Source organism: Mauremys reevesii, linkage group 23, assembly GCF_016161935.1.
Source record: "Mauremys reevesii isolate NIE-2019 linkage group 23, ASM1616193v1, whole genome shotgun sequence".
NCBI classification, from domain to species: domain Eukaryota; kingdom Metazoa; phylum Chordata; order Testudines; family Geoemydidae; genus Mauremys; species Mauremys reevesii.
The window spans coordinates 11,606,447-11,631,647 of record NC_052645.1 but is presented as its reverse complement, the minus strand read 5'-3'; the positions used below and the strand labels follow the sequence as shown (position 1 = coordinate 11,631,647).

Here is a 25,201-nt window from a genome sequence, read left to right as displayed (position 1 = left end):
AGCCTAAGTGAGGGTAGAAAAAGGAGGATTCAACCAGCAAACCAGGCAATTCAAAGGCTGGAGCAGAGGACGGATGCAGTAACAGCTTTGCACTACTGCTACCAAGATGTGAGGCTCAGCCAGCATCATGCATCTAGGATACCTGCATATTACTCACCAATTCAGCAGGGTCCATCAAAGTCAGGCGAGGCTCCACAAAATGACACAGTCCAAGAGCGCGTGTTTCCAGTTAAGAGCAGCACCAAGCCGGCTCTTTCTGCACATAACTCCCAGCCGGAATTCTGAGTACATGAGTCATCAACTCGTGTCCCCACTCCTGGCTGTTTCAGCAGATAGAGTGTATTTCATTCGGTCTCTGGATAGGATTCCTGTAAAGAAGGACATTATCTCCAGGCCCCTGGAGATGCAGGCTAGTGGGTAGTAATCTGGGTACTATTTTCTCTCATAACCAGCCGTATCCTTCCTTTCATGCAATCTACTATTTCACAGCAGGGTCAGCTCAGGGCAGCCGAAGAGAAGCATAAATACTGCACTGCTTGGCAGAAGACTGAGGACAGGCAGAACATCTAAATTTTTTTAGTCAGAGACAGAAGGTTTGACGACCACTTAACTAGCTGTGATCTGTAAAGCGGTGAGGAAGTATGGTGCTGGACATGAAGTTCAAAAGAGCAGTAATATTATATACGAAAGGATAACTAGATGATGTCGCCATATCACCCATACTGCTGTTTTATCTTCGGCTTAAAACAAGGGGACTCCTCACACACGGGAGCTGCAATTCAAAACACTGCCAGAGAGGCATACAGAAGCCTTCCTGTAAGTAAGAATCAGGCCTAGATTGATTAGCGATCAACCAGTCCAACACAAGCTTGTTAAAATCAAACACAAAGCTTGTTTCATTTAGCAGGCACAAAATAAGTGATGTGCCTATATCTGTATAAGAAGAGATACTCAGAGTTTGAATAGGACAAAAAATTCCACGTGTGCTTGAATTGAACAGTCTGCATTTGGGTGAATGGGAGTAAAGCTTGTCTACAGCACCGGAGGCAAAGGTATTCTCAAAGATTTTGATGGAATGAGCTATATTAAGGTTACAGCACAACATATTGATACCAAGCTCATTGTGCTGACAAAAATACGTGCAGCATGTAAAATGCCAAGAGCATAGAAATACAAGAGCCCTGAGAAATAAAGCAAAAGCTCAATTTGACTGGGGGGAGGGGGTGTCAAAATGAGATGTTACTGGACAGACACCAGACACTGACTAAATGATCTAGATGCTGTAATGAAAAAAAGCCAAGGGTTAGTGCAGATCAAAATATCTGAATAAAGTTACTGAATGTGAACGCTACGACTCCTTACCCCAATAGGAACAGTTCTGGGAGTTATGTCTAGACTTCAAAATGCCAGTGTTTTTAGTTTTGGGTGCACGACAAGGGTTTCGGCAGGTCCAGCTTCAGTGAGAAAGTCAAAAGTCTGCACCTTCAACTCCCCCCTTTCGGTAGGTATAAGTTTAAATGACTTCCCTTTGGGCTTGTCTCCACACCTGAGCTACATTAAAGCATCATCTACAAGAAGTGACTATCTGGATGGGTGGAACTAATTGTTGATCTGCTAATTTGGGAAGAGAGTGACCACCACCATGCTGCATAATGTTTGCAACATATCAAAAGAAGAGAACTTTAAACTCAACAGGAATGAATGCCAGGCTGGGCTGACTGAAATCAGTTATGTGATACAGATAATAAGTGACCAGAGTCCAGCCAGACCCCAAGGAAGCAGAAACAACTGTACAAATAGAAAGACCCTCAGATGAACAGGCCTTGCACAGATTCATGCTGATGTTAACATGTCCTCTCTAATTTGTTACAAACTAGGTATTTCAATCACAGCTCTTCTTGAGGATAGTACAGAATGGCATTGGGATGAGTGGCAAGAAAAGAAACTTTAGGGGTTGTAGTTGTCACAAGAACAAAAATTCCAAAATGTTCTGAGATTAAGAGCCTAAAATCTCAGCTGATACAAGTTCCCATTTGTATGGGAGCTGACCTGTGTGACAATCGCCTGGAGCACTAATACACAACTGAACTACACTCAGATTAGAAGCAAAAATACTGGAATTTTTTTTGGCTGTAAGCAGTTTCATAGGTATGGTTATGGACACAAACAATTCCTCAAGTCAGCAGATTCTCACCTTTGTCATCCTCACTCAGTTCATATGACTGCAGGCAAGAAATGAAGCCCACTTCCTTACCAACACCCATGTGTGTCAGATCCTTATTACAGTAAACTCAGGAAGAATCAGTCACACTGAAACAAGTATTATATTAATTTTATTCACATTTCCAGAAGAAAGCATCAGTGGTAGCTCAATGTCAAACATGGGGCAACTAGCATAGCAAAGTATTAAATAGCAAACAACTTTCAAACGCTGAAATGAAAACCTCACTGTGAATTCCCCCATTTTGCTCATATTTCCAGTTCAAGTCCTAGAAGTTTGAAAATAAACTAGCTCCTCACATGATGGAGAGAATGTCAAAAAAATTAAAGCTTTCTGTGGGATCATTCCCTTAACAGGGCATAAAAGTAGCAGGCAGGAAATCTTCTACAGCGGAACAGGCTTATCCCCTGGGCTGAATTCTTTTTCTTTGGTTGTATGATTTTGCTGTCAGTGGCGCCGACTGCTTCTGTCCAACTCTAATGCGATTAATTACCCAGAGCAGAAATTTGCTACCATCAGTTTACAAGGATGTTCATTTGTGATGACAGAAATTTGAAAACAAGTCTCCCTGCTAAGAGGGATTAAAAAGAAAAGACCTGAACATTTTGGATTTCTAAAAAGGGGATAGGAATACAACATACTGTACAAATATAACAAAAATCATTTAGAACATCTACTTTCCAGTTGCCTTGCTGATCCATGTCTAATAGGTGTCATGCTTTGTATTGCTGTGTTGGTAAGTAATAGATTTATCCTTTGATTGTTTTTTTAAATGGCTCTTGTCTTTTAAGACTGAAATTCAGCCAGGCAGACAGCTGGTTTTTTTGCTTATGTTACCAGTCCGATCATGAAAACCCTCAAACCAAGTGACAAGAGCCAAATATTTTTGCTTTCTACTTTAAAGGAAATTAAAGAGCAGGTTTCAAACTAACAAACAAATATAATTCAAACATGTGCTTTCAGACCTCTTGATTAAAGACACAAATATTGACTGGCATTTACAAACGATACGTTTGCATTGCAGCTGGAAGTGTGCGTCCCAGCTTGGGCAGACAAACATGCACTAATGCCACTTGAGCTAGCGTGCTAAAAACAGCAGGGTAGCTGCGGGGTAACCTCCCAAGTTTGTACCCCAGGGTTTGGGTGGGTTTGTATTTAGGGGGCCTACCCCAAGTTGCTGTTTGTACTACCCCTGGCTACGCTGCTATTTGAAGTGTGCTAGGTTGAGCAGAGCTGGTGCATGTCCATCTACCTGAGCTGGGCGGCACGCTGAATAAAACTTTGTGTGTTATTTTTTTAGCTTTCCAATGAAATGATTGGAAATGTGATGGCAAAAAGATTTGAAACCGTGACTAGTTATTGTAAAGTTGTTTGTTTTTATTAAAAATAGCTATATATGTGGAAGGAATAGAGCTAATAACAGATGCACATGTTCTTGCTTATTCTGTGAAGAAAGTTACCAGATTAGAAAAATAGGCACAAGAAGCATATTCCTCCTCCTTCTATCCCTAAATGGTTCCCTTCCTTCTTCCTGTCTGGAAGCTACTGCTATTGTTCTGCTTGAATAAATTCCAGACAAGAACACATTCTCTTCTTTGATGCAGCTGGCTGGGAAGCCCCTAAAGATCTCACTTCTCTCTGAATAATTCCCGTGACTGCAATCCTCATGGCTTGTTTCACCAATGTTCTTTCTTTCTTTCCTTTCTTTCTTTTTTGCCAGGAGCCAATCTGCTGTTCCCACTGAGGGTCCCAACTTAGGGAAGGAAGTCAAACAGGAAACTCAGTAGGACCTGCTTATTGGGATCAGAGACATAGTGAAACACTGCACTCCCATAGCACAATTCATCAGACAATGTCAAAGCACTTTACACAGATGGGTAAGTTGTATCCTGGTTACAGAGCCTGGTGAGGCACGGGGATGAAGTGACTCACTGAAGATCACACAAGCAAGTCAGTGGAATAACCAGGACCTGTATCCAGGAGTCATGTCTCCTACTCCTCTGCTCTAATCACTAAGTAATTGTGCCTCAATTAGAATGGGAAGTGTGTCGGTGCATGAGACGTGCTACTTGTGATTCCTATTAGAGGGACCCTTTGCTTAGGGTGAAGTTTACCATCAAATGAAAAGTTTCACCATAAAAAAGGAGCCCACCATAGTCTAAGTCACCCCACAGCATTTCTTTATATAGTACCAGTATGTTTAGACTATGATAATGAAATTGCGCTCTTTGGTGATTATCCCGTTATCACATTGGAAATGTACTTATTTTATAAAGTGCATATCTGACCCAGCACCATAAAGCTGCATTAAATTACTAAACCCTACTGCAGTGGTGTATGCAGCGCACCAGCTGTTATTTAATATTTCAGATTAATCATAGCGACTCCCTCCCACCGCTCACTTTCAGTAACTCTTCGGTGTGGAAGGCTTAAACTCCTTAACTCCTTATACAAAAATAGAAAGCTGAGAGACATATTGCTCCACAAATTAATCCTACACTGAACAGATTCAGCAGCCTGGATTCTGCTCTATTTACAATTTTAAAGGACTTTTTACTGGACGAAGGTTACGGAGACCTCGCTATCAGAAGCTGAAAGGTAAAGCTGGAACGTGGGTGTGGCGATGGTGTAGCTGGAAGACCAACAATTGCTCTTATGTTTGTGTCATACAGTTGTGTACGAAGTGTTTAAAGAGAGGCTGGTAGTTCATAACTTAGCTCTTGCGGTAGGTGTGGGACTAGAACAAAGGCAGCGACACTGGTGATATAGACTCCAAGAACAATAGCTGGAGGTTTTTGGCGGTGTCTGAGGGCGGTTCATATCTTCCCACGGTACAGTCCCCTGGGAAATTCATCCAGCATTGGTCTTGACTGATGGCAAGCATGAGCCACGTAACATCAGCATGGCTACAGCATCCAGAAGTGCTCTCTCTCTCTCTCACATACACCGTGGCTTGAGTGGTGGGATTCTATGAAGACAGATAGTGTCCAAGCTCCTGAGGATCCCTCTGAACACTCCCTTCTCCCACATGCACACAAAATCCCCAAGCGGATTTCCAATATACAACTATCCAGTGAACAGGCTGGCCAGGGATGAAGCCATGATGCTCCCCAGGGCATGGGAGGTCACAGAACAGAGCTCTTGGGGATGGAAGAAGTGATCACTTTCCCCAGGTTTTACTATATTGAAAGGAGTTTTCAGTGTATTAATAATTGTGTGTAATTGTCACATATTGGGCATCTCACAAGGGGCCTTCTGCCTGTAAAAATGACACTGTGACTTTTGGAAGAGCAGGAAATATTGCCAGTACTTTATTGGTACCAAAGTGTGTGGATTGTTATGTATTGCACAAGGACATAGCTACACACTTTGTCTCTCCCGATACAATTGCTACCTGTCTCATTCTGGACAAACTAGTTCCCTTATTTGAACCTCTGCCTTCCCCAAATACGCTCAGAAAGCGTGGGAATGTCTGGTGCCATTGGCAAATTGGGGGTAGGGAATTTTAACTAGAGATGGCTGCCTCGCTCTCTTCCCATTCTCTTGGCAGAAGCTTCATCTCATCCCTGCATGCAAAAGGCACTTTTCCCTTTCCATTCAAATCCTCAGCCTCATCCAAGGAGCCTTCTCTGCCAATTCTGCCTGCAGTGATGCTGGAATGCTCCGAGGAACTCTGACATGACAGTGTCATGACAAGCTTTAGTCATTCAACACAGTGCCTGCTGTTTAAAAACTAAAGCAAATATTGTTAGGGGGTCCTGTTCACAATGGGAGGAGAACTATGCTAGCTACAACTGGGTTTAAACGTGATTGTTTAAACATGGTTCTGCTCTTAAAGTGGTGAGGGTCTTAGTGAGGCCATCAAATTCATGAATGTTCTTTACCATGTCATTTCTCAGTAAGATCTCCATGGTATAGAGATGACAATAGTCCAAAAACTTTCCCTCGTGGGAATGCATGAGCTAGGATAATTTTTCTAAACAGCTTTAGCGTATCCACTCCTTCAGTGGAGATCTCTGCCCAACCACTGCCTGTCTTAAAACAGAACTTCTTCCAATCACAGGCCTATCTTAGAGCTCTCTCCAAAAATAACATAACCTCTCTCTTTGATGGAGTCATTTTGACCCCCCAATGCTGCGGTTCTGTTGGTCTGCAGGCATCTCATTAGCTGAGAGTATTTGGCAGCCAAGAGCAAGAAGATGAACTGTGGGATTTAAAAACCAGTCTAGAAAGGGTCAGTAGTTGATTCCTAGTGGTGAGAAATTCAAGTGCATTGCTTTGAAGTGCAACCCGCCCCCCTTTGTTCTCCTACTGTCCCCCTCAAGTTTTAAACATATAGAATATATTGAACACGCTGGTGATCATTCAGACTCTTTCAGGCACTATCGTCAGACAGAACAGTCATTTTGCTCAGAGGGTTTTGCTTGAGATAGCAGCTCCTCTAATAATATCACCCTGGATTCCCCTTATAACGGGAGGTTTCTTCTAGATCCTAAAAAGAGATCAATATACCAAAACCAAATTCAATTAGAAAATATAATCATCTCCTCTTCCTGGAAGTGATACCACCCCCCATCCCAGGCTGGGGCAGGATTTTTACATCTTCGATATCCTTTCAACAGGTTTCACGTTTAGTCAGTCTGAAACGTGATCAGGCCCCTGCTTACAGAAGTTCCAGTCAGTCTGTTCAGCACTGTGTAAAGCAGGCACTAAGCACTCGGTTGCTGATGCGTTCCCCCTGTTCCTCTTTGTCCCCTCCTGGCCTGCATCAAAGAGGGATCTCCTCAGTCTTCTTCTGCGGATTTGAACATGAGGATGGCATTGTAGATTTTCAGTGCAGGACCCAGCTTAATGCTCAGTATTTTAACTATGTCCGCCTGGTTCAGGAGGAGGAAGGCTTCACCATCTATCTGCTGTATGATGGAGAAACAGTACAAAATGAAGATTACTGCCAGGAAACTTCCATGGTTCCCTCCCCAGCTCCCGGCTTTCAATGAACATAAAACTAACGTATTAGGTGCTGATGAAAGAAAGCAGAGTGACAGGCCTTGAGCCTTGAACTCCTGTATCTATCCACAGATAGACATGCATAAGGTAAGCTTCCCGCACATGCTGCCCTTTTCAACCTGACTCAATCTTCATGCAGAGGGACCATCTCTGGAAGTGAAAGTGCCTATGCTGAGACTACTGATAAGGGTGCAGTTAGTGGCTGTTGTGATGGTCGGTTATGTCCATTAGGAACTATATTGTGGCCTAAGGATTACTTCTATTTTAAAATTCAGATGCAATCAAGGATCCTATAAACTAGTCAGAAAGTAAAATCATACACTCGACTCTAAAAAATCCTGAAAAATCATGGAAAGCAAATCTCTAGTAGGGTGTTATTCAGAAACCACACCAATCATGGGCTGGAGTAATACAACACTCTGCTACTTTATATAGAGCTTCTCAGAGTCCCATTAAAACTGCCCAGGGCAAAACTTAAAGGTGAAGGATCTTTGACCTGCAGATTTGCATGAATGCTTTGGTCACAGATGCTGAAATCTCATAGCTGAGAAACAGTTTCCTGTAATTTAAATGTTTGATTATTTTCAGAACTACAATTCTGCCCATAAATATAGAGTCTCCACGTAAGCAGAAGACAAAATAGATTCATGAAAAATCAGTTTCAAAGGCACAAAATGAGATTTTTTTGTTTAGGAAGGAGAAACGAGAGAGGTATATAAAACAAGGCATGGTACGGTGAAGATAAAAATGTCTGCTCCTGTTTACCCTCCTTCATAATACAAGTGCAAGGGAACATCCAGTTAAACTGAAAGGAAGCACATTTAAAACTGATTACGGTAACCCTCCTCTTGTGTTTTTACGAAATACATATTTAAGCTGCGGAACTCACTGCCACTAGGTATCACTGAGACCTTAGCAATTTTTTTTTAAAAAAAGGGAATAGACATTTACATGGATTAACAAGAACAAGAATATCCTAGAAAGGATAAAGTTATAATTCCTATAGACCCCCAGAGCTTCAGGGCATAAGCCAAATATTAACTGATAGCGGCAAGGAAGGCATTTCCGTTATAGGCAAGTGTGACAAGGTGTGCTGAGTCAGGAGCTAACAACATCCCATCACTCTGATACCCACCGGTATTCTATTATTTGCTATTAACTGGGACCTAATTGGATGACAAGTAGTTGACAGAGGGTGTCAATTAACTGAGTAGAGCTACAGCTGAAGGGCTAATTGAAAGGGAAGCAGCCCTGGCAGGTGGGACTATACACAGAGACAGGAAGGAAGTGCAAGAGAGGAGGGAGTCTGAAGGAAGGCAAGACTGGCTGCAATGAAGCTGGCTATGGAATGCAAATACATGTAAATAAAACACTAAAGGCTGTGGCCTGCTGAAAGAACATAACAAAGCATGGTGGTGAAGGAAGCCTGGAGTGGTTGTGGTCTGTGATTAAGGCCTGAAAGGACTCTCTGGGGGACCACCCTGCAACAGCAAACTACTCCACAGATGTCCATTACAGGGTTCTGCAGCATCTGGCACTGGCCAATGTCAGAAATAGGGTCCTGGACTAGGCATGGCACATTTCTGATCCAGGATGACAATTCTTACATTCCTAGGATTTTTTCTAACTGGAAATCTATTGATTTTAACAATTGGCTGAATAGTGTGGGTCCGTCTAATTACACTGGACAGTCATGTGGGCAAGGCAAAGAACTGGGGGTTTTAAGGTCAGGCTTGACAAAGCCTTGGCTGGGATGATTTAGTTGGGAATTGGTCCTGCTTTGAGCAGGGGGTTGGACTAGATACCTCCTGAGCTCCCTTCCAACCCTGAGATTCTATGATTCTATGAACTGGGAGCCAGATCTTATTTCTATTCCCCCATTCATAAAAACACTGTGCGATCTTATGTGAGTCACTTAACCTCTCTGTGCCTCAGTATCTGCAACTGTAACATGGGAATGGCAGCAATGCTCCCTAACTCCTAGGGGGTCACGCAACTTAATTCAGGAATGTTTGTAAGGTGCTCTGGTACAGGACTGCTGTGATGAGATTCCTAGAAATAAACAGAGAGCTGCTTAAATAAAACCAAATGGATCTAAAAGAAAAAGTGTGCTGCAAAGCAGTCGTGTATTTCAGCATGATAGTTTGGGTCTGATACAATTATTACAGCTTCACATTGATCCTGTTACTTTCTAAGTCATTTTATTTTAAAGAAAGAGACCATTGCTGAATTAGTCCCAGACGCAAATGTAATATCAATGCCTATGGTATACTTTGCCACTTTGTTCCATCCTGCTTGGCTTCTTTCTAAAATTCTTTGCATGATTCATTCTCTTTAGTGCTAAGATAAGTGCTCAATAAGAAAATAAAGCATCAACTTCCTCTCCTCCCCAAAGCCTGCACGGGATGTATTTACTTAAACAGAATGCAGTTACAGGCCTGATTACAGCTAATGGACTATTCTAGTGGAGTTCAGAGGTTCTGTCAGTCACACCTTAATTCTTGCCAGATTCTGGCTAACACTCAGCCCATTATTAAAAAGGTTTTAATTTCGACCTGACAATTTAGTTTGAATACAAGTCTGAAAATACATGAACCCCTTCATGCCAAGGTTAGGGACTGGTGCTTAGCAGGGCTCTGGACTGCTGGAGGCAAGAGGTGAAATAGGAAGTGACTATGCTGGAAATGAAATTAACTCTAACTACACAATATCAAAAGTTTGAATGGTGGATTTATTAGTAGCTTTACCAGTAGAATCTCATTTATCTATATACTTTGTCAGGAATTGGGTTATTTCCCTGTGCTCAGTTACACTGAAAAATCCCTGATTTCTGTGGCTAAATTCCATGTCCCCCACTCTAGTTAAACAGTGTTCCACTGTAATATTACCTTCTGTACAGTACTTTTTGAAAGCCTCAAACTGTTTTACAGAATGAAAATATGTACCGATATACAGAACTATGAGCATGACTTTCATTTGCCTGTCACTGAAATGCAGCCATCTCAGGGGTGCAATCATTTATGCATTTCTGGATTTATTAAAAGTATGCCCATTACAATGAGCACTACGTACTATTATTTATTCGGAACCCAAGAAGATGCTAAATGCCTCGGAGAACATAGAGAAGATACAGTCCCTATTCTCAAGAATGTACAATTGAAATAGACAACACACTGATGGTGCAAAAGGGAAGCACGAATAAGCAAGCTGATCAAAGGAGTGTTAAGTACACCTTGAGTTGCACCTGGAAATGTAATTGAAGCCAGTAGAGTCCAGAGAGCAAAGGTATGATTCATTAGAGGAAATTTGCTAAGTAAGCAGACAGCCAGGTTCTGCAGTAGCTGAAGTTTTCGAGTGGTGTTAAAAGGCCAGGTAGAGTGCAGTGCAGTAATCCAACTTGGGAGTGACAAAGGCAGGGAAAATTGTGGCAAGATTTGCATCCAAGAGGAAAGGCTACAACTTCCTAAACAGCTGCAGCTTCAAAAAAGTCTCATCCGTTGTTGCTGCCTAGGAATCCAGGAAGAGCCAGCGATCCCTAAGAGAACCCCCAGGTTGCCAAGCTCACTAACAAAGGCAGACATAGGCTGCATGTCTATCATGGAGGTCACGGACATCACAGATTCCGTGACTTTCTGTGACCTTCATTATTTCTGCAGTGGCTGGTACAGCTGGCTCAGGGTCTGCTGAGCCGGGCAGCCCCTGGGTTAGCAGCAGCAGCAGTTTGGATGTGGGAGAGGGTAGGGGAAGCACTTACCTCGAGGAGGCTGGGGTAGTGGGAGGGTCTCCCGGAAGCAGCCGGCATATCCCTGCAGCTCCTAAGCAGAGGGGTCAGGGGGCTCTGCCCACAGCTCCCATTGGCTGTGCTTCCTGGCCAATGGGTGCTGCAGAGATGGTGCATGTGGCAGGGGCGGTGCGCAGCGTCCCCCTGGCCTTCCCTCCCCCTAGGAGCTGCAGGGACATGCCGGCTGCTTCCGGGGAGCTGCGTGGAGCCAGGCAGGGAGTCTGCCAGCCCTGTGAAACCTCCCACACCAGCAGCAGCAGGGGGCCTGGGGCCATGCACCGCCCACCTCCCCCTCAGTATCAGGGATCCTGGGACACCCCCCAGCATCCACGGTGCCTCTGGACCACCACCCCCGAGAGCAACCTTGGCCCAAGTCTTGGGTCACAGGCTGTGAATTTTTGTTTATTGCCCATGACCTGTCCATGACTTTTACTAAAAATATCCATAACTAAAATGTAGCCTGAGGCATATCACATCACTTGAAGGAGCAGATGAGATCTCCATTGCATTGTATTGCACTACATTACAGAATAGTCCAAGACAGGACCTGAAAAATAACCTATACAAGTTTAAATTCACCCTCCAGTTTTAAAGTTTTACTCATGCTGGAATTTGGCTAGGATGCTGCAGCTCCCCAGAAATGCCACATTCTCTTTCATAAGCAGAAATCATAGCTTAGCTAGGCACCATGACTCCAAATCACTAGAAATGCAAGAGCACATAGCTGGCAGTGCTACAGGATAACACTTAATCAGGCTATTCTTACCTCTTCCCTGAATACCGAAGCTTGTTCCTTACAGCCAGGTAAACGCTGGACAAAGCTAGCCACCTAAAATAAATAGTGGAAATAATGCAGTTAACACGGAGAGATTAACGGGACACCATCAACTCAAAAAACATATTTCCATCTTAATATGTTCAACCTATTATAGTTACAAATGACATCTGAAATGTCTATAGCTGAAAGTGATGATAGCAAAAGTCTCTTTTTCCGTTTGTCTCCTCTGTGCATCTGACAGCACGGTGCTCATAGTCAATTCCACGGTCTCCCATGGAGAGTCAGCCAGTTTCTCCCTTGCTGAAAAAGCCCTTACAAACACTGACATTATTTTTAAGGATTTACAAATCAATCAACCAACCAGCCAGGAAGTACAATTTAGAGGGCGCTCTGTCAGAAAATGGAACTTCTGGAAATTAAGATAATTTAAATGAGTTGACAGAGGCCCTTTAAGAGAGGCAAGATTTAGACTACTAAATATGTATGGCTTGCCTGAGGAAGGGGAACAATAGTTTACACACATGTGAAAAGTGGAAGCACTAGGGAGAGAAAGGAACTACCATTCAGTTATGGTGAAGCAAGGGAGTATAACTAGGACCAATGGGATTAAATGAGGAAAAGTGAATTTTGCGTTGAGTTGCAGGAAAAACTTTCTAACGGTGAGATGTGCTCGACTGTGGAATAGTCTCCCCAGGGATGTGGTGAAAGCCCCATGAGTTAGGTTATTTAAAACTGGACTATACAGTGCACTATATCGGGGAAGAGAGAAAAGAAGAAATAGACTTTATGTGTGTTGTTTCAGTCTCTAACTTCCATGGTTCATGGAAGATTTGTATATCAAGGCATAATCTGTTCAAACATCTCTTCCTAATTGGATGTTTCCTACAGGGAATGGCTCTGTTTCAGAAGGCATGTTCACTTGAGTTGGTATAGATGTGATATTTCTCCCACCAATACAAATGGACAAGCAGTTAAAAGGGACGCTGTCAAATACTATTTCCTCTCTCTTCTTTTTAACTCCTGATTGTCCAACCCCATCCTCTCCTTAAAAAAAAGGAATATAAAATGCCTTCTCCTACTGATTCTACTGTTTCTGAATTTAGCAAACTTTCATTCTTCTCTCTCACTCTCATGAGACTATAAAAAAACAAAGCAAACAGGGTTCCTTCTGTTTACAGAAAACTCTCATTGATTTCATTGGAACTGTAGGTGCCCAGCACCATTTAGGATCAGGCCCAGGCTTTAACTACTATTGCCAGGCCAGCAGAGAGAGCTCTGTTTCAGAGGATCCACACAAAACATGGTAACTTTATACAAAGAGGAAATTTGGGGTTTCTGAATGGTGAGATGTGAATCCAGCAGCCTAGGCTGTTTGCAGAGGTAATTTCTCCTTGGTTTCCCCTATGGAAAAGTCCTGCAGAATTTAAACAAAAATGAAGACCTTTCTATAGGTTTCTGAATTGTGCTACAAAATTTAATAGAAAAATGTATCCTACATGTTATAGTACACGTAACAGGGTGGTCTGTCTCCTTTAAAGGGCAGTGGGGCCCACAGCCAGCCAACCCTGTTCCATGATATGGGCCCTTTAAGAAAACAGATGTTTAAGGGGCTAGCAGACAAACTGGGAATGGGAGCAAAGGTTAATCAAGTGGCTACACCTGAACATAATAAAAGTCAGCTGTTAGGTGACTGTCAGGGGGCACAGGAGAACTGCAAGAGAGCAGCAACCTGGAACGGGAACCAGATGCTGGATACTGGTGGGGTAGGGAAACCTGCCTGAATCACATGCTGTGAGACCTTTTAGAATACAGTAATAGGAGGTTCAAAGGCTCTCATTGTCTAAGATCCTATGCCTGGTCATGCATTAGCACTCCATCCACATATGGAGGGGGGTCCTCCTCACACAGATCTCTCCACCTCCATGAGGAAGAAGGGCCCAGGTGCTTCATGCCAACATCCTTCCCCAACCCCTGGCCCAGCAGAGGGTGCTCTGCACTGTCCAGGGCTGTATGGCAGCAGGGAGCAGAATCAGGGAAGGCCAAGGGAAGCAATGATGTATGGCCAAGAATGAGACTGGGGGGAAGCTACAGTGCCAGGGACCCAGTGGGGGCTGTCAGTGATCAGAGCTGGTTTGGAGATAGAGGGGTTGTGCATGGATACCTCTGACCTCCTGCAGCTCTCCAGGGATCATCAGATTTGTGGGTGGGCTCTAGGGCTTTTCCTGTGGGATGGTAAACCACAACCTGCCCTTCCCACAGGGAACGCCACAGAGCCCCCCACATGCGGTGTGATCTCTGCGAGGACATGACAGAGATGCCCATGGGAAAAGTCCCCACCTGTGGCTCTTCATGCTGGGGAGGGAAACAGGAGATCTGATCCATAGGTTTTAGAGTAATTTCTTTCAAACATCCTGTGATGCTCTGTACCTCAGGGGAACAACCTGCACCCCCATGTTCATCCTTATAAAATGATTGTGTGGCATCCAATGCAGAGTTTGTCATGTTGGGTGTCTTCGGAAGGCTCATGACGCACTGAGCATTGTTGTTACAGTAATGTTATAGGTTGTAATTTCATACTGAAAATGTGTCCTCGTGGCTTAAAACAAGCCCAGACAAAACTCTCCAGGAACAGAGGGGCAGTTCACACCTCATCAGGGTATGTATGGGACAAACCCAGCCCAGCCTCACAGGAACAAAAGGACACTGGCCTAGACGGCAACAAAGGGCCTCTTGGACTCTCGAGTGAGTCACCCCCCTTCCCTTGGGGCTTGTCTACACTACCAAGTCTTGTTGACAAAACTTATGTCAACACCCAAAAGTCGACAAAACAAAAATCGCCAAAGGGTGCTCACACTTGCTCCCTCTGTCAACAGATCATGTCCACACTGGGGACACCATCATCGACAGGGTGAGCAATGCACTGTGGGTCTGTATCCCACAGTGCACTGTTGTGGGAAGAACGAGCTGATGGCTGCATGAGTTCTCCCACAACCCCCTCAGCTGCTGAGAGCAGCATCACGAGCAGCTATGTGAGCTCTCCGTGTTGAGGAATGGCAAAGCAGCACGGTAGTCTGTCCCCCTCCCCCATGACAGCAGTCTGCCTGCTGCCGAGTTCCTAGTGCCAGGCAGAACAGGAGCATTCCAATGATTTGCTCTTTGTTTGTTCCCCAAAGGGAGCCGCACACAGATACTTCCCGGAGCTTTGAAAGGGGAGAGGCGCGTGCCTGCGGGGCAGCAGAGATCAAAACACTGAGCTCTAATCGGGGGCAGGCATTGTGGGATAGCATTGTGGTGGAAGCCAGTTCTGTGGACGAAACAATCAGCAGAGTTTACACTGGCTCTTTGTCGACAATAAAGGAAGGGGAAAAACCAAAAGTCTCTTGTAGGGGTGGAAGTTTTTTGTCACCAAAACTGGGCATTTTTCGTGACAAAAGTCCCATTGTAGTGTGTACGCTTTTGCTCTTTTGTCGCCAAAAGGCAATTTTGGCAACAAAACTTACCAGTGTAGACAAGCCCTTGGTCAGTTTGGAACTACAATGAGGTAATAATGCCCACCTGACTCTGAACGGAGGGGGAGGGGGGAGGAAACACCAACAGGGAAGAAAGAACATGATAAAAGGGAGAGACGTTTGCCAGACTTTTCCCCTCTCTTCCACCTCCATCTACAGACACCACCACCAAGCGACTGAAGCGCTGATCAAAGGGGAGAGCCTGGCTGAAGGGTAACCAGCCAGCCTGTGGTGAGAAGCATCTAAGTTTATAAGGGCACTGAAAGTGTTAAAATCAGCTTAGAATGTGTTTTGCTTTTATTTCATTTGACCAAATCTGACTTGTCGTGCTTTGACTTATCACTTAAAATCTATCTTTGCAGTTAATAAATTTGTTTATTTATTCTACCTGAAGCGAGTCAGAGATTCCCCTTGGGATAACAAACCTGGTGTTTATCAATTTCTTTGTTAAATTGATGAACTCATATAGGCTTGTAGTGTCCAGCAGGCATAACTGGACACTGCAAGATGGAGGTTCCTAGGGTTGTGTCTGGGATGGGAGATATTGGTTAGCGTCATTCAGTTGCACAATCCAAGCAGTGGCTGTTCAAAAGTGCCCACTCACGTAGCTGGAAGCAGCTTATGTGCCAGAGGCTTTGCGTGAACATCCCGGGAGTGGGGGTTCTCACAGCAGAGCAGGGTAAGGCTGGCTCCCAGAGCCGAGGACTGGAGTGGCCTATCAGATCACTGGTCCAGAGGACACCAGGGGAACATCACACATCCTCAATATCATGAAATTCTATAGGGCTTCTTCCATAAGGGTTGTAATGGGGTCTTAGATTTGAGCTAGGATATTGAAGTCTCCATAATTCTGGCATCTTAAGTACTCCTGTCCTCTGATGGATACTCCCTCTTGCATAGATCTCTATTATTATACCAGGTAACAATCTTGAAGGTAGTGGGATGATGGAGTCTAAGCCAGCATGCAGCCTCCCTGTAATAACATATCAAAGTAGGAGTGACAAGACCATGTGAAAATATGCAAATAGGAGCTAGTATTAACAAGAGCTTTATAATCCACATGCAGCTTGCACAAGGACAATCTCCCACAGCCTTCTGTATTAACATCTCATGCGGGATTAACTAATGAGCAATTCAAGCTCTGTCACATATTAATATATCCCTGGGACTCGACTCTCCCAACCCTACCATCTAACTACACTTTGAAAACATGACAGGAAGCTTTCAATAAATAACAAGCCCTCATTCAAATGACAGCTCTTTTTGACTGGTTAGTATTATTGACGGCAAGCCTTTACTTGGGTGTCTCAGATTACTGCTGGTCATGCACTTCAGCTGCTCTCCGACCTTAGAGATTAAAATAAATTATTTTTCTTTAATGTGGGTTTTGTAAATTAAACAGATCTTTAGTTTCAGACTAAAGGAGAATTTTCAGAGTTCAGAGGCTCCTGGCACCAACCACTGACCAATGACTGCCTGGCAGGAAGGTGTTACAAGTCCAGGTTTCCAGAGACCAGCTCTAGTTGTGCCCACTAAAACCTAGGAAGTCCTGCTGTCTTTACCTTCTTCACAGGCCTATATTATATTGTACATCTGGTTCTCTAAGTGCTTCTTTCATGGACATCTCATTGACTCCATGGGAATTCTGCAAGATTGGATCCTTTTCCTGATACTTAGGACAAAATCTGATATGCCCTGTTGTAACAATTAAGGCCAAGTAGGCCTATTTTAATTGTTAGCCTAACTGGTGAAAAGTAGGTAAATGTTCATGAAGTGTCACAATGATCTGTTATATAAAACTGTTTAGGAAAAGATGCGAGGAGGAGGCAGACAGACGGCATTCATTTAAACAGAAAGCATCCACTGACACCACTCCAAAGACCATGTTAAGAGGAGCAGTGGATCAGAAATCAATTAACCAAAACTGGAGTGTCAGAAATGAGGCCTAATTGGCGGACAAACTAATGAGAGGATGGATTATTCCACCCACTATCTTTTTGAAGCTGTTAAAAAAGACTTTTTAGGGGGGTGCGGTGGGGTGGGGGGAAACAAAAGCAAACTTTTTTTTTTACTATCAGTGCAGTTGCAGCAGAAGGATTGTTGCCAGGACTCTAGACCTTGATACTCCAGTGGGGAGGCCTGTTCATCATTACTGCACCAGCAAGGATCCCGACCGGATACGGTGACATCCTCATCTGTCTTTCCCTCCCTTATGGGCTCCCTTTCTGCCATCTCTCTCCCTCTAAGCTTTTCACCTGATCCTGAAATGAACTGTACTGCACAGCACCCGCGCGGTGAGATGAGCCAGACCATCCAGCTCTGCTCAGCTGGAGAAGGGCCAGTGAAGGAGAGGGACCAGACCAGACCAACCAGACTTTGGCCCTGACTGGCGTGCTGAGCCAGGTCCAGAACAACAGCTGTTATGACCAACCTTCCAGCCCAAAATATCTGTCTGTGACTGACCAGGTGCCCTGTATCCTGAGAACATCAACAAAAGCTGCATTTCCCCCATCTCCACTATCCTCTCTCTTCTCTCCCTTCTGTGCCTGTCTGTTTTGTCTAAATAAGGAAAGCAACTATCATTCCCAATTCAGAATTAAACAGCAGAACTAACTTTATTTCCTCGCCAAGGAGGACTGGTTAACTGAATAAGAGACCAACCAATATTCACTATCTCCAGAAACAGACTTTGATAGGTTTTGATTAAGTTTGTTTTGCATAAATAATCAATTTCTGTTTCCGTGCTCTTTACCTCGTTTTGATTCTTTTCTTTGTGTGTGGTTCAATCAATACATTTCTAACATTTGGCATGAATTTTATAGTGTTTGCCGGGGAAGAAGCAGGCTGAGGTCTCTGAATACCAAACCCCGAACCTAGTTTAACGCTATTTAATGTTGGCGAGTGACTGGGTTATGTTAACACCTTTAACTCTTTGGGTCCATATATTCTATCAAAATGAATACAATCGCCCTTCGAAAGTCTCTGGTGTTGCTGTAACTCACCTCCTCCTCCTTCTCCTCCTCCTCCAAATCCCTGGTGGTCACTGTCATAACATGTAGCAAAGACTGTAGCACAGAAAAGCATAGTTTGGTGTATTCTGATGTTCAGTGCTCAGCATCTATACTGCCCCTGCCTCACCCCTGTCCTCGCAAAGGCTTGTTCCCCACTCTGCTCTTTTATGAAACAGTCTCAACATTTTGTCCAAAAGAAAAATAACATTCCACTTGTTCTATTTACATTAGCAGTATCAGGTGTTACAATTTTTGCCCTCCCTGGTTTTGCTGGATCATCTACTGGAAAGCTGAAGTGGAAGCTTTCTCAGCTCTGAAAAGCAGGACACAGGGATGGTGAATCTTCTACAGAGAGATTTTTCTCTTGAAAGTTAGTTGTGAATTGAATTCAAACAAGTTTTCACAAAACCAAAAGAGAACCCCTCAGTTTTAAACAATCAGACTAAGTAACCCACCCTGTCACAATTGCTCAGGTCACAGTCTCTTGTGATGTCCTAATCCCTCTAGTCTCCAGTCTTCTGACGAATCCACCAGCATAAAGAGACAAGTTGAGATCTGATTTTCATAGTGTAAAAGGCAGGAGGGAAAAAAACACTTGTTTGAAAATCTGTGAAGCCTCTCTATGAATCATAAAGAAGCAAAAAAGGTCACAAACTTTATTTTTTCTTTGCAAGACTTTTTCACTTCACAACCCACATTACCACAGATTTCCTCCTGCATGAGAAGGCCAGCCATCATGCTCCAGGAGTCAAGTCTCTGACACTTCCGAGCTGGTGGTGCAATTCTAACCAATGCCCCAGGCGTCCAAGCAAAGCGAGCTTCTCAGCACACAGCAGCAGACATGCTTTATCAGAGACCACCTAACTGCAGGGGCCACATCTTACTTACGAGCACTGCCTCTCATAAGCTAGGACTGAAAAAATATCTCTCTGACAGCACGACTGCTGCCTCTCAGAAATCACGTCTTACTGTGGCCAGTTTGGCTCTACATGTGAGACAGGCAGGGAGAGGAAGGAAGGAGGACTCCAAGCATGCACAGTACAATTTTACTGTTATCTGCAATGTAAAATGAGTCAGCAGCAGAGTCAGGGGAGGAACAGACCAGAGGAAGCCAGTGTCCACTGTCAACATTTTGTTTCAGGCCTGAGAACGAAAAGGGTCAGGACTAAGCAGTGGGAAACAGATCCATAATCAGGGAAACACCACATGGTTGGACAGTAGAGGGTTAATACAGAATTTTTTCAGGGAGTCAAGGTAAAAACTTTTGACTGAGCCAGTTATTTCCCTGCATGAGCCATCACTGCAAAGTAAACAGATAAACCACTGCCTACATAGGGGAGGAAAAAAGATGTCTTCCAATCAGCACTAGAGAAAAAAGGAGTGACCCGAGATTCCATCAAGCAGAACAAGCAGAAAAGGCAGCCGCACAGCACTCACCTCTTCCACGGTCCATTTGGCCACGCTCCTCGCAGTGAGGCCCGAAACCTCCGGCAGCAGCCTGCAGTGCTGCTCCCAGCAGAGATGGAGGCGGTGGGTCGGGCTGGAGGACAGGGAGGGCATGAAGACAGACTGATGGAGGGCCTGCTGCAGAGTGAATTCTGTGTCTGGAAACAGAAACAAGAGGAGTCAGAGTCAGTAGTCAGTCTTCAATTTGAAGCAATACCAAAAAAACACAAAAACCAGTGAGAGTGTGTGTGTGTGTATGTGTGTGTGTGTGTGTAGCGGGGAGGGGGTGGTAACACTTTGGAAGGGGAGAAAGGTGGGGCAGGAGCGCAGACTGCTATTCCATGGCACACTGCACTGTGAGCATGCCCCCAAAGAAGGGAAGGAAAAAACCAAAAGCAAGGCTGCCAGGCTGGCGACGTGATCGTTAGCTGTTTCTAGGCAAAATGACGTCCTGCTGCTAACACAGACAATGTTTGCAGCGTTTTATTGACAAGGTGGAGGAGTTCTGGTAACAGCATCTTTGGCTGGAAATAAATGGCACCATTCCAGTTCACAGCCCGTAACCAGCTTGCTAACAGTGCGACGCATGCCAGATGATGGCCTGGACCAACTCCCTCCCCGACAAGAGACTCCAAAGCCAGTAATGCTCTAGGTTACCCCCAGACACCAATATTGCTCTCCATTTGTCAAATGAAAGTGAGGCTTAAAAAAAAAAAATCAAATCACTCCCCCGCCTTCCCCCCCCACCAAATGAGCTCACTTGATAAATGCAGAGTCATGGTCCTAAAGGGATTTGTCTGGTTATACAATGGGAACTGATGCAAAGGATGGAACAACATAGAACACGTTCCTCTGGGTTATAATGGTTAATGTTTACTGGCCCCTCTCCTCCTCCCACCAATACAAAAGGGAAGCATTTCTAAACCTTGGAATACTTCATGTAAGATTATGGTCAAGGTTAATGGTGCCACCATGTGGCAACAAAGAATTATGCTTTGCTACTGTACTGGCAAAAAATAAAAGCATATAGCAAAGATACAGCTTCCTCCCTTGTCACCCCTCCAGGGCCGCTGAAAAGTGCTGGGACGGCTCTTGTGATTAAAGTCCTGCAGATTTTATCCAGAGAAGAGGTACCGCTTGCCTCGCATTGCCCTGGCAATGTGCTTCACCCTTATTCTGGTGGGCCACCCATAGAGGTGAGAAGGAACTGCAGACTCCATGGGCCATTTAGGTACAGTATTGGACTTTCTACTGAGACTACCAATTGGTGCTCATGGTGGTGGTGGTTGGTGATGTTCCTGTAGAAAACGGACTGAGGGTATGTCTACACTGCAGTCAGAGGGAAGCGTACCCAAGCTCGCTTTGATCTAGCTAGCTCCAATAACAGCAGCAGTGAAGCTGGGTAGCACCAGCACAGGCTAGCGGCTGGAGGATTATAAGAACAAGTCAGTGGGCAAAGTTTTTGGCCCAAGGGCCACATCAGGGTTTGGAAATTGTATGGCAGGGGTGAGGGCTCCAGCTGGGGGTGCGGGCTCTGGGGTGGGGCTGAGGGGCTCAGAGGGCAGGAGGGGGGATCAGGGCTAGGGCAGGGGATTGGGGCACAGGAGGTGTTCAGGGGTGCAGGCTCTGGGTGGTGCTTACCTCAAGCAGCTCCCGGAAGCAGCGGCATATGCATAAGGGCAGCCAGGGGGCTCCGTATGCTGTCCTGTCCAAATGCACCGCCCCTGCAGCTCCCATTGACTGCGGTTCCTGCCCAATGGGAGCTGCGGGGGCGGCGCTTGGGGCAAGGGCAGCGTGAAAAGCCCCCTGGATGCCCCTACCCATAGGAGCCAGCGGGGGGACATGCTGCTGCTTCTGGGAGCCACATGGAGCCACAGCATGCAGCCGGGCAAGCCCTGGCCCCTGCTCCCCGGCGGGAACTCGAGGGCTGGATTAAAACATCTGAAGGGCCGGATGTGGCCCCCGAGCCGTAGTTTGCTCACCCCAGGGTTAGATAAACTAGGGGACCAACTAGGGTTGGTCTAGGTAATTTAATCTGGCCTCACTGTGGGGGGATGGAGTAGATCAGGGATTCTCAATCTTTTTTCCCCCCTGATCCCTCCACAACATGCTATAAAAATTTCACAGCCCACTTGTGCCACAACAACTGTTTTTCAGCATCTAAAAGCCAGACCTCTTGAGGATCCTTTTAGTCCTACATTTCCACGATTCTATGAAATCCACGGGGGGAGGGGGGGAGGATAAAATCAGTAAAAGATGGAGCACTGGAAGAAAAGCTCCAATGGAAAAAAAAAAAGTTGCAAAGAAGAAAAGGCAAGTTTCCAAGACCTGCAGTATCCTCATCAGGCCATGGGAAAGCAGCACGAGAAGCAGACCTTAGAGCAGAGCATCAACGCACTCTTCATTATTAGATACAGAAATCAAAAGGGGAAACAGACAAAAATAAAGTCAGGTCAGGCAGTGATTAGAATCTCTCTCCATATATGAGAAAATAATGAAAGTAAAAAAACACCCACCACAAGAGAGAATATTCTACAGGAAGCAACCATCCCAAAATATAAAACAGGGGCTGGTTTATATCCTTTTTGGGGTGTGGGGAGAGGAAACTATAAATAGTCACAACTCCTCCTCCCTAAGGGACTGTGGGATAACATCCTAAAAGGGAGACATAGTGAAAGCACTATATTTTGGATTATTTTAAAACTAGACAGGGCAAAGCAGAGGCTATATTTAGGGAGAAATCCTGTACTGGCCACCAGGGGGAGCACCAGTAGGTTTACCCCTTCTGCCCCCACCATCTCAAACTTCCATGACTGTAAGATACATGTCATATGTCAAGCTATATATATTTTAAAAGGCATAAAATTACCTATTGAGAGTTTAAAAAACCCCTCCTCACTCAAATACTCATAAAAGATTTGGAAGTTCCTCAGATTTATTCACGTTACTCAATTTTACTGACATAATTTTCCTGTTTGGTCACTATTTCTTTCAGTGTTGTTCCATCACTGTTATTTCATGTGGCCCGTTTGGTTCCCTTCTTGTCCCTTTTCTCCTTCAGTCCCCTCCATTCCTCTAATTTGGGTGGTTTTGCCCCAGTGTTCACCAGTGTTAATCCTTCATACGATACCTTTTGTTTATCTTTGGAGCAGGGGAGGGGGTAAGGTAAATGTGTGTGTGTCAGCTAAAAAGTCTGCATATGTATGTGAGGTGTTATAAATACCACTGAGGGATGGGGTAAGAACTAGGAACAATCAGGATTAAGATTTCTGTGTTTTAAGTGAACGTTGTGGGGAACATTCCTAAATGTGGTGTAGGGAGATTATTTCACACTTGAAGAGGAAGTGGCGGAAGCCCCTTTGCTGGATGAGAAGCTGTTAATCTATGAATACTGATACACAATAATGGGATGAACATTGTAAGTGACTTGGTCAATGAGATATAACTGACATGTGATCAGACTGTCCTGGGTGAATGTAGAGATCTAACTAAGGCTTTGTCTACATTACTGCTTTTGTTGGTAAAACTCGCAGGTCAGCGGTGTGAAAAAACACCCCCCCCAACTGACATAATTTTCCCTGGCAAAAGTGCTGGTGAGGCCAGCACTGTGTCGATGAGAGAGGCTCTCCTGCCGATATATTGGGGGTGGTTTAATTATGACAGCAGGGAGAGCTCTCTCCTGCCTCTGTAAAGTCAGTAGTGCAGTCACAGCCTTAATAGGAGGCTATAGAAAGAGCAAACAGGAAAGCCACAACACAGATCTTGATAAGCAGCCTCAAGCACACACTTGGAAGACAATAGGGTGCACTATTAGCTTCAAGGACCTTGTAATCTGTCTCTAACACACAGCAAGCCTTGTTTTGGCCAAAGCTAGGAGGGTGGAGATCAAAAGAACACTAAACAGTTAAAAAAAAAAAACTTTTCAGGAGGAGAAGAGGGAGAGGTTACTTGTCAGCAGCCAAGACAGGGAGACAAGCTCACACAGGGCTGGGGTGGGGGGGAGTGCTCTGTGGAAGAGCCACAAGGGGAGCTGGTCCTCCCTGGGTCTCCATGCCATGAGGAAGATGGTTAGATAAGGTGTCAGTTAGACAGGCCTGCAGTCTGAAAGGCTTTTGTTCTAAATAAACAGTACTTTGCTTTAAGGAGGCTGGGGGAATCACTGTATTAAACCAGCAAAAAGAACAGGAGGACTTGTGGCACCTTAGAGACTAACAAATTGATTTGAGCATAAGCTTTCGTGGGCTAAAACCCACTTCATCGGATGCATGGAGTGGAAAATACAGTAGGAAGATATATACACACACAGAGAACATGAAACAATGGGTGTTACCATACACACTCTAACGAGAGTGATCTAAATCGGACAGTCTCTGTGTAAAAGAATATATGGACACAAATCAGACGTCAAGAATTATAACATTCAAAAACCAGCTGGAGAACACTTCAGTCTCCTTCGTCACTCGATTACAGACCTAAAAGTCGCAGTATTACAACAACAAAAAAATCAAAAACAGACTCCAATGAGAGACTGCTGCATTGGAATTAATTTGCAAACTGGACACCATTAAATTAGGCTTGAATAAAGACTGGGAGTGGATGGGTCATTACATAAAGTAAAACTATTTCCCCATGTTTATTTTTTCCCCCTACTGCTCCTCACACCTTCTTGTCAACTGCTGGAAATGGGCCATTTTGATTACCACTACAAAAAGATTTTTTTCTCTCCTGCTGGTAATAGCTCACCTTAACAGATCACTCTCGTTAGAGTGTGTATGGTAACACCCATTGTTTCATGTTCTCTGTGTGTGTATATATCTTCCTACTGTATTTTCCACTGCATGCATCCGATGAAGTGGGTTTTAGCCCATGAAAGCTTATGCTCAAATAAATTTGTTAGTCTCTAAGGTGTAGGGTGACCAGATGTCCTGTTTTTATAGGGACAGTCCCGGTTTTGGGGACTTTTTCTTATATAGACACCTATTACCCCCCACTCCCTGTCCTGTTTTTTCCACAGTTGCTGTCTGGTCACTCTACTAAGGTGCCACAAGGACTCCTGTTCTTTTTGCTGATACAGACTAACACGCCTGCTACTCTGAAACCTGTATGAACCAGTGTTCTGTTCCCTCAGGGAGCAATAACAACAGGGTCTGAGCTTAAGTCAGACATAATGAGATAATCATGGTTAATATACATGGCATTGTAACCCAGAGCCTGGTCTGAGAGCGACAGAACTGTGAGTCCACCTGGAGCCAAGTGATGGTTGAAGGCCCAAGAAAAGGTGCACTAGACAAGACCAGGAGGGGTTGAAGGTGCAGTTTGCCTAGTGACAGTGACAGCTCCATTGTTTTAATGTCAGACAGAACAAAGCCCTGAATAAGACACTATCAGGCACTGGTAGGTCAATGCATGACAGTAAATAACTTAATAGTGCTATCCATCTCTGTTGTC

General features: G+C 44.5%; 1 protein-coding gene across 9 annotated transcripts in view; it reads right to left on the bottom strand.

Annotated features, from left to right (window-relative positions):
• Positions 1–5,509: 5,509 nt before the first annotated feature.
• LOC120389169 (lethal(3)malignant brain tumor-like protein 4) overlaps positions 5,510–25,201 on the bottom strand; it is a 72,934-nt gene continuing 53,242 nt past the window's right edge. For 8 of the 9 annotated variants that reach the window (XM_039511502.1, XM_039511506.1, XM_039511508.1 and 5 more), the window contains 3 exons: positions 19,745–19,911; positions 11,776–11,838; positions 5,510–7,134 (listed from right to left, as the gene is read on the bottom strand). In XM_039511502.1, coding sequence (XP_039367436.1) covers positions 7,006–7,134; positions 11,776–11,838; positions 19,745–19,911 — 359 coding nt within the window. In that variant the 3' untranslated portion in view covers positions 5,510–7,005. Of the gene's footprint in view, positions 7,135–11,775; positions 11,839–18,762; positions 18,863–19,744; positions 19,912–25,201 lie in introns of all 9 variants that reach the window. The other variant, XR_005590791.1, reaches the window with a different exon arrangement.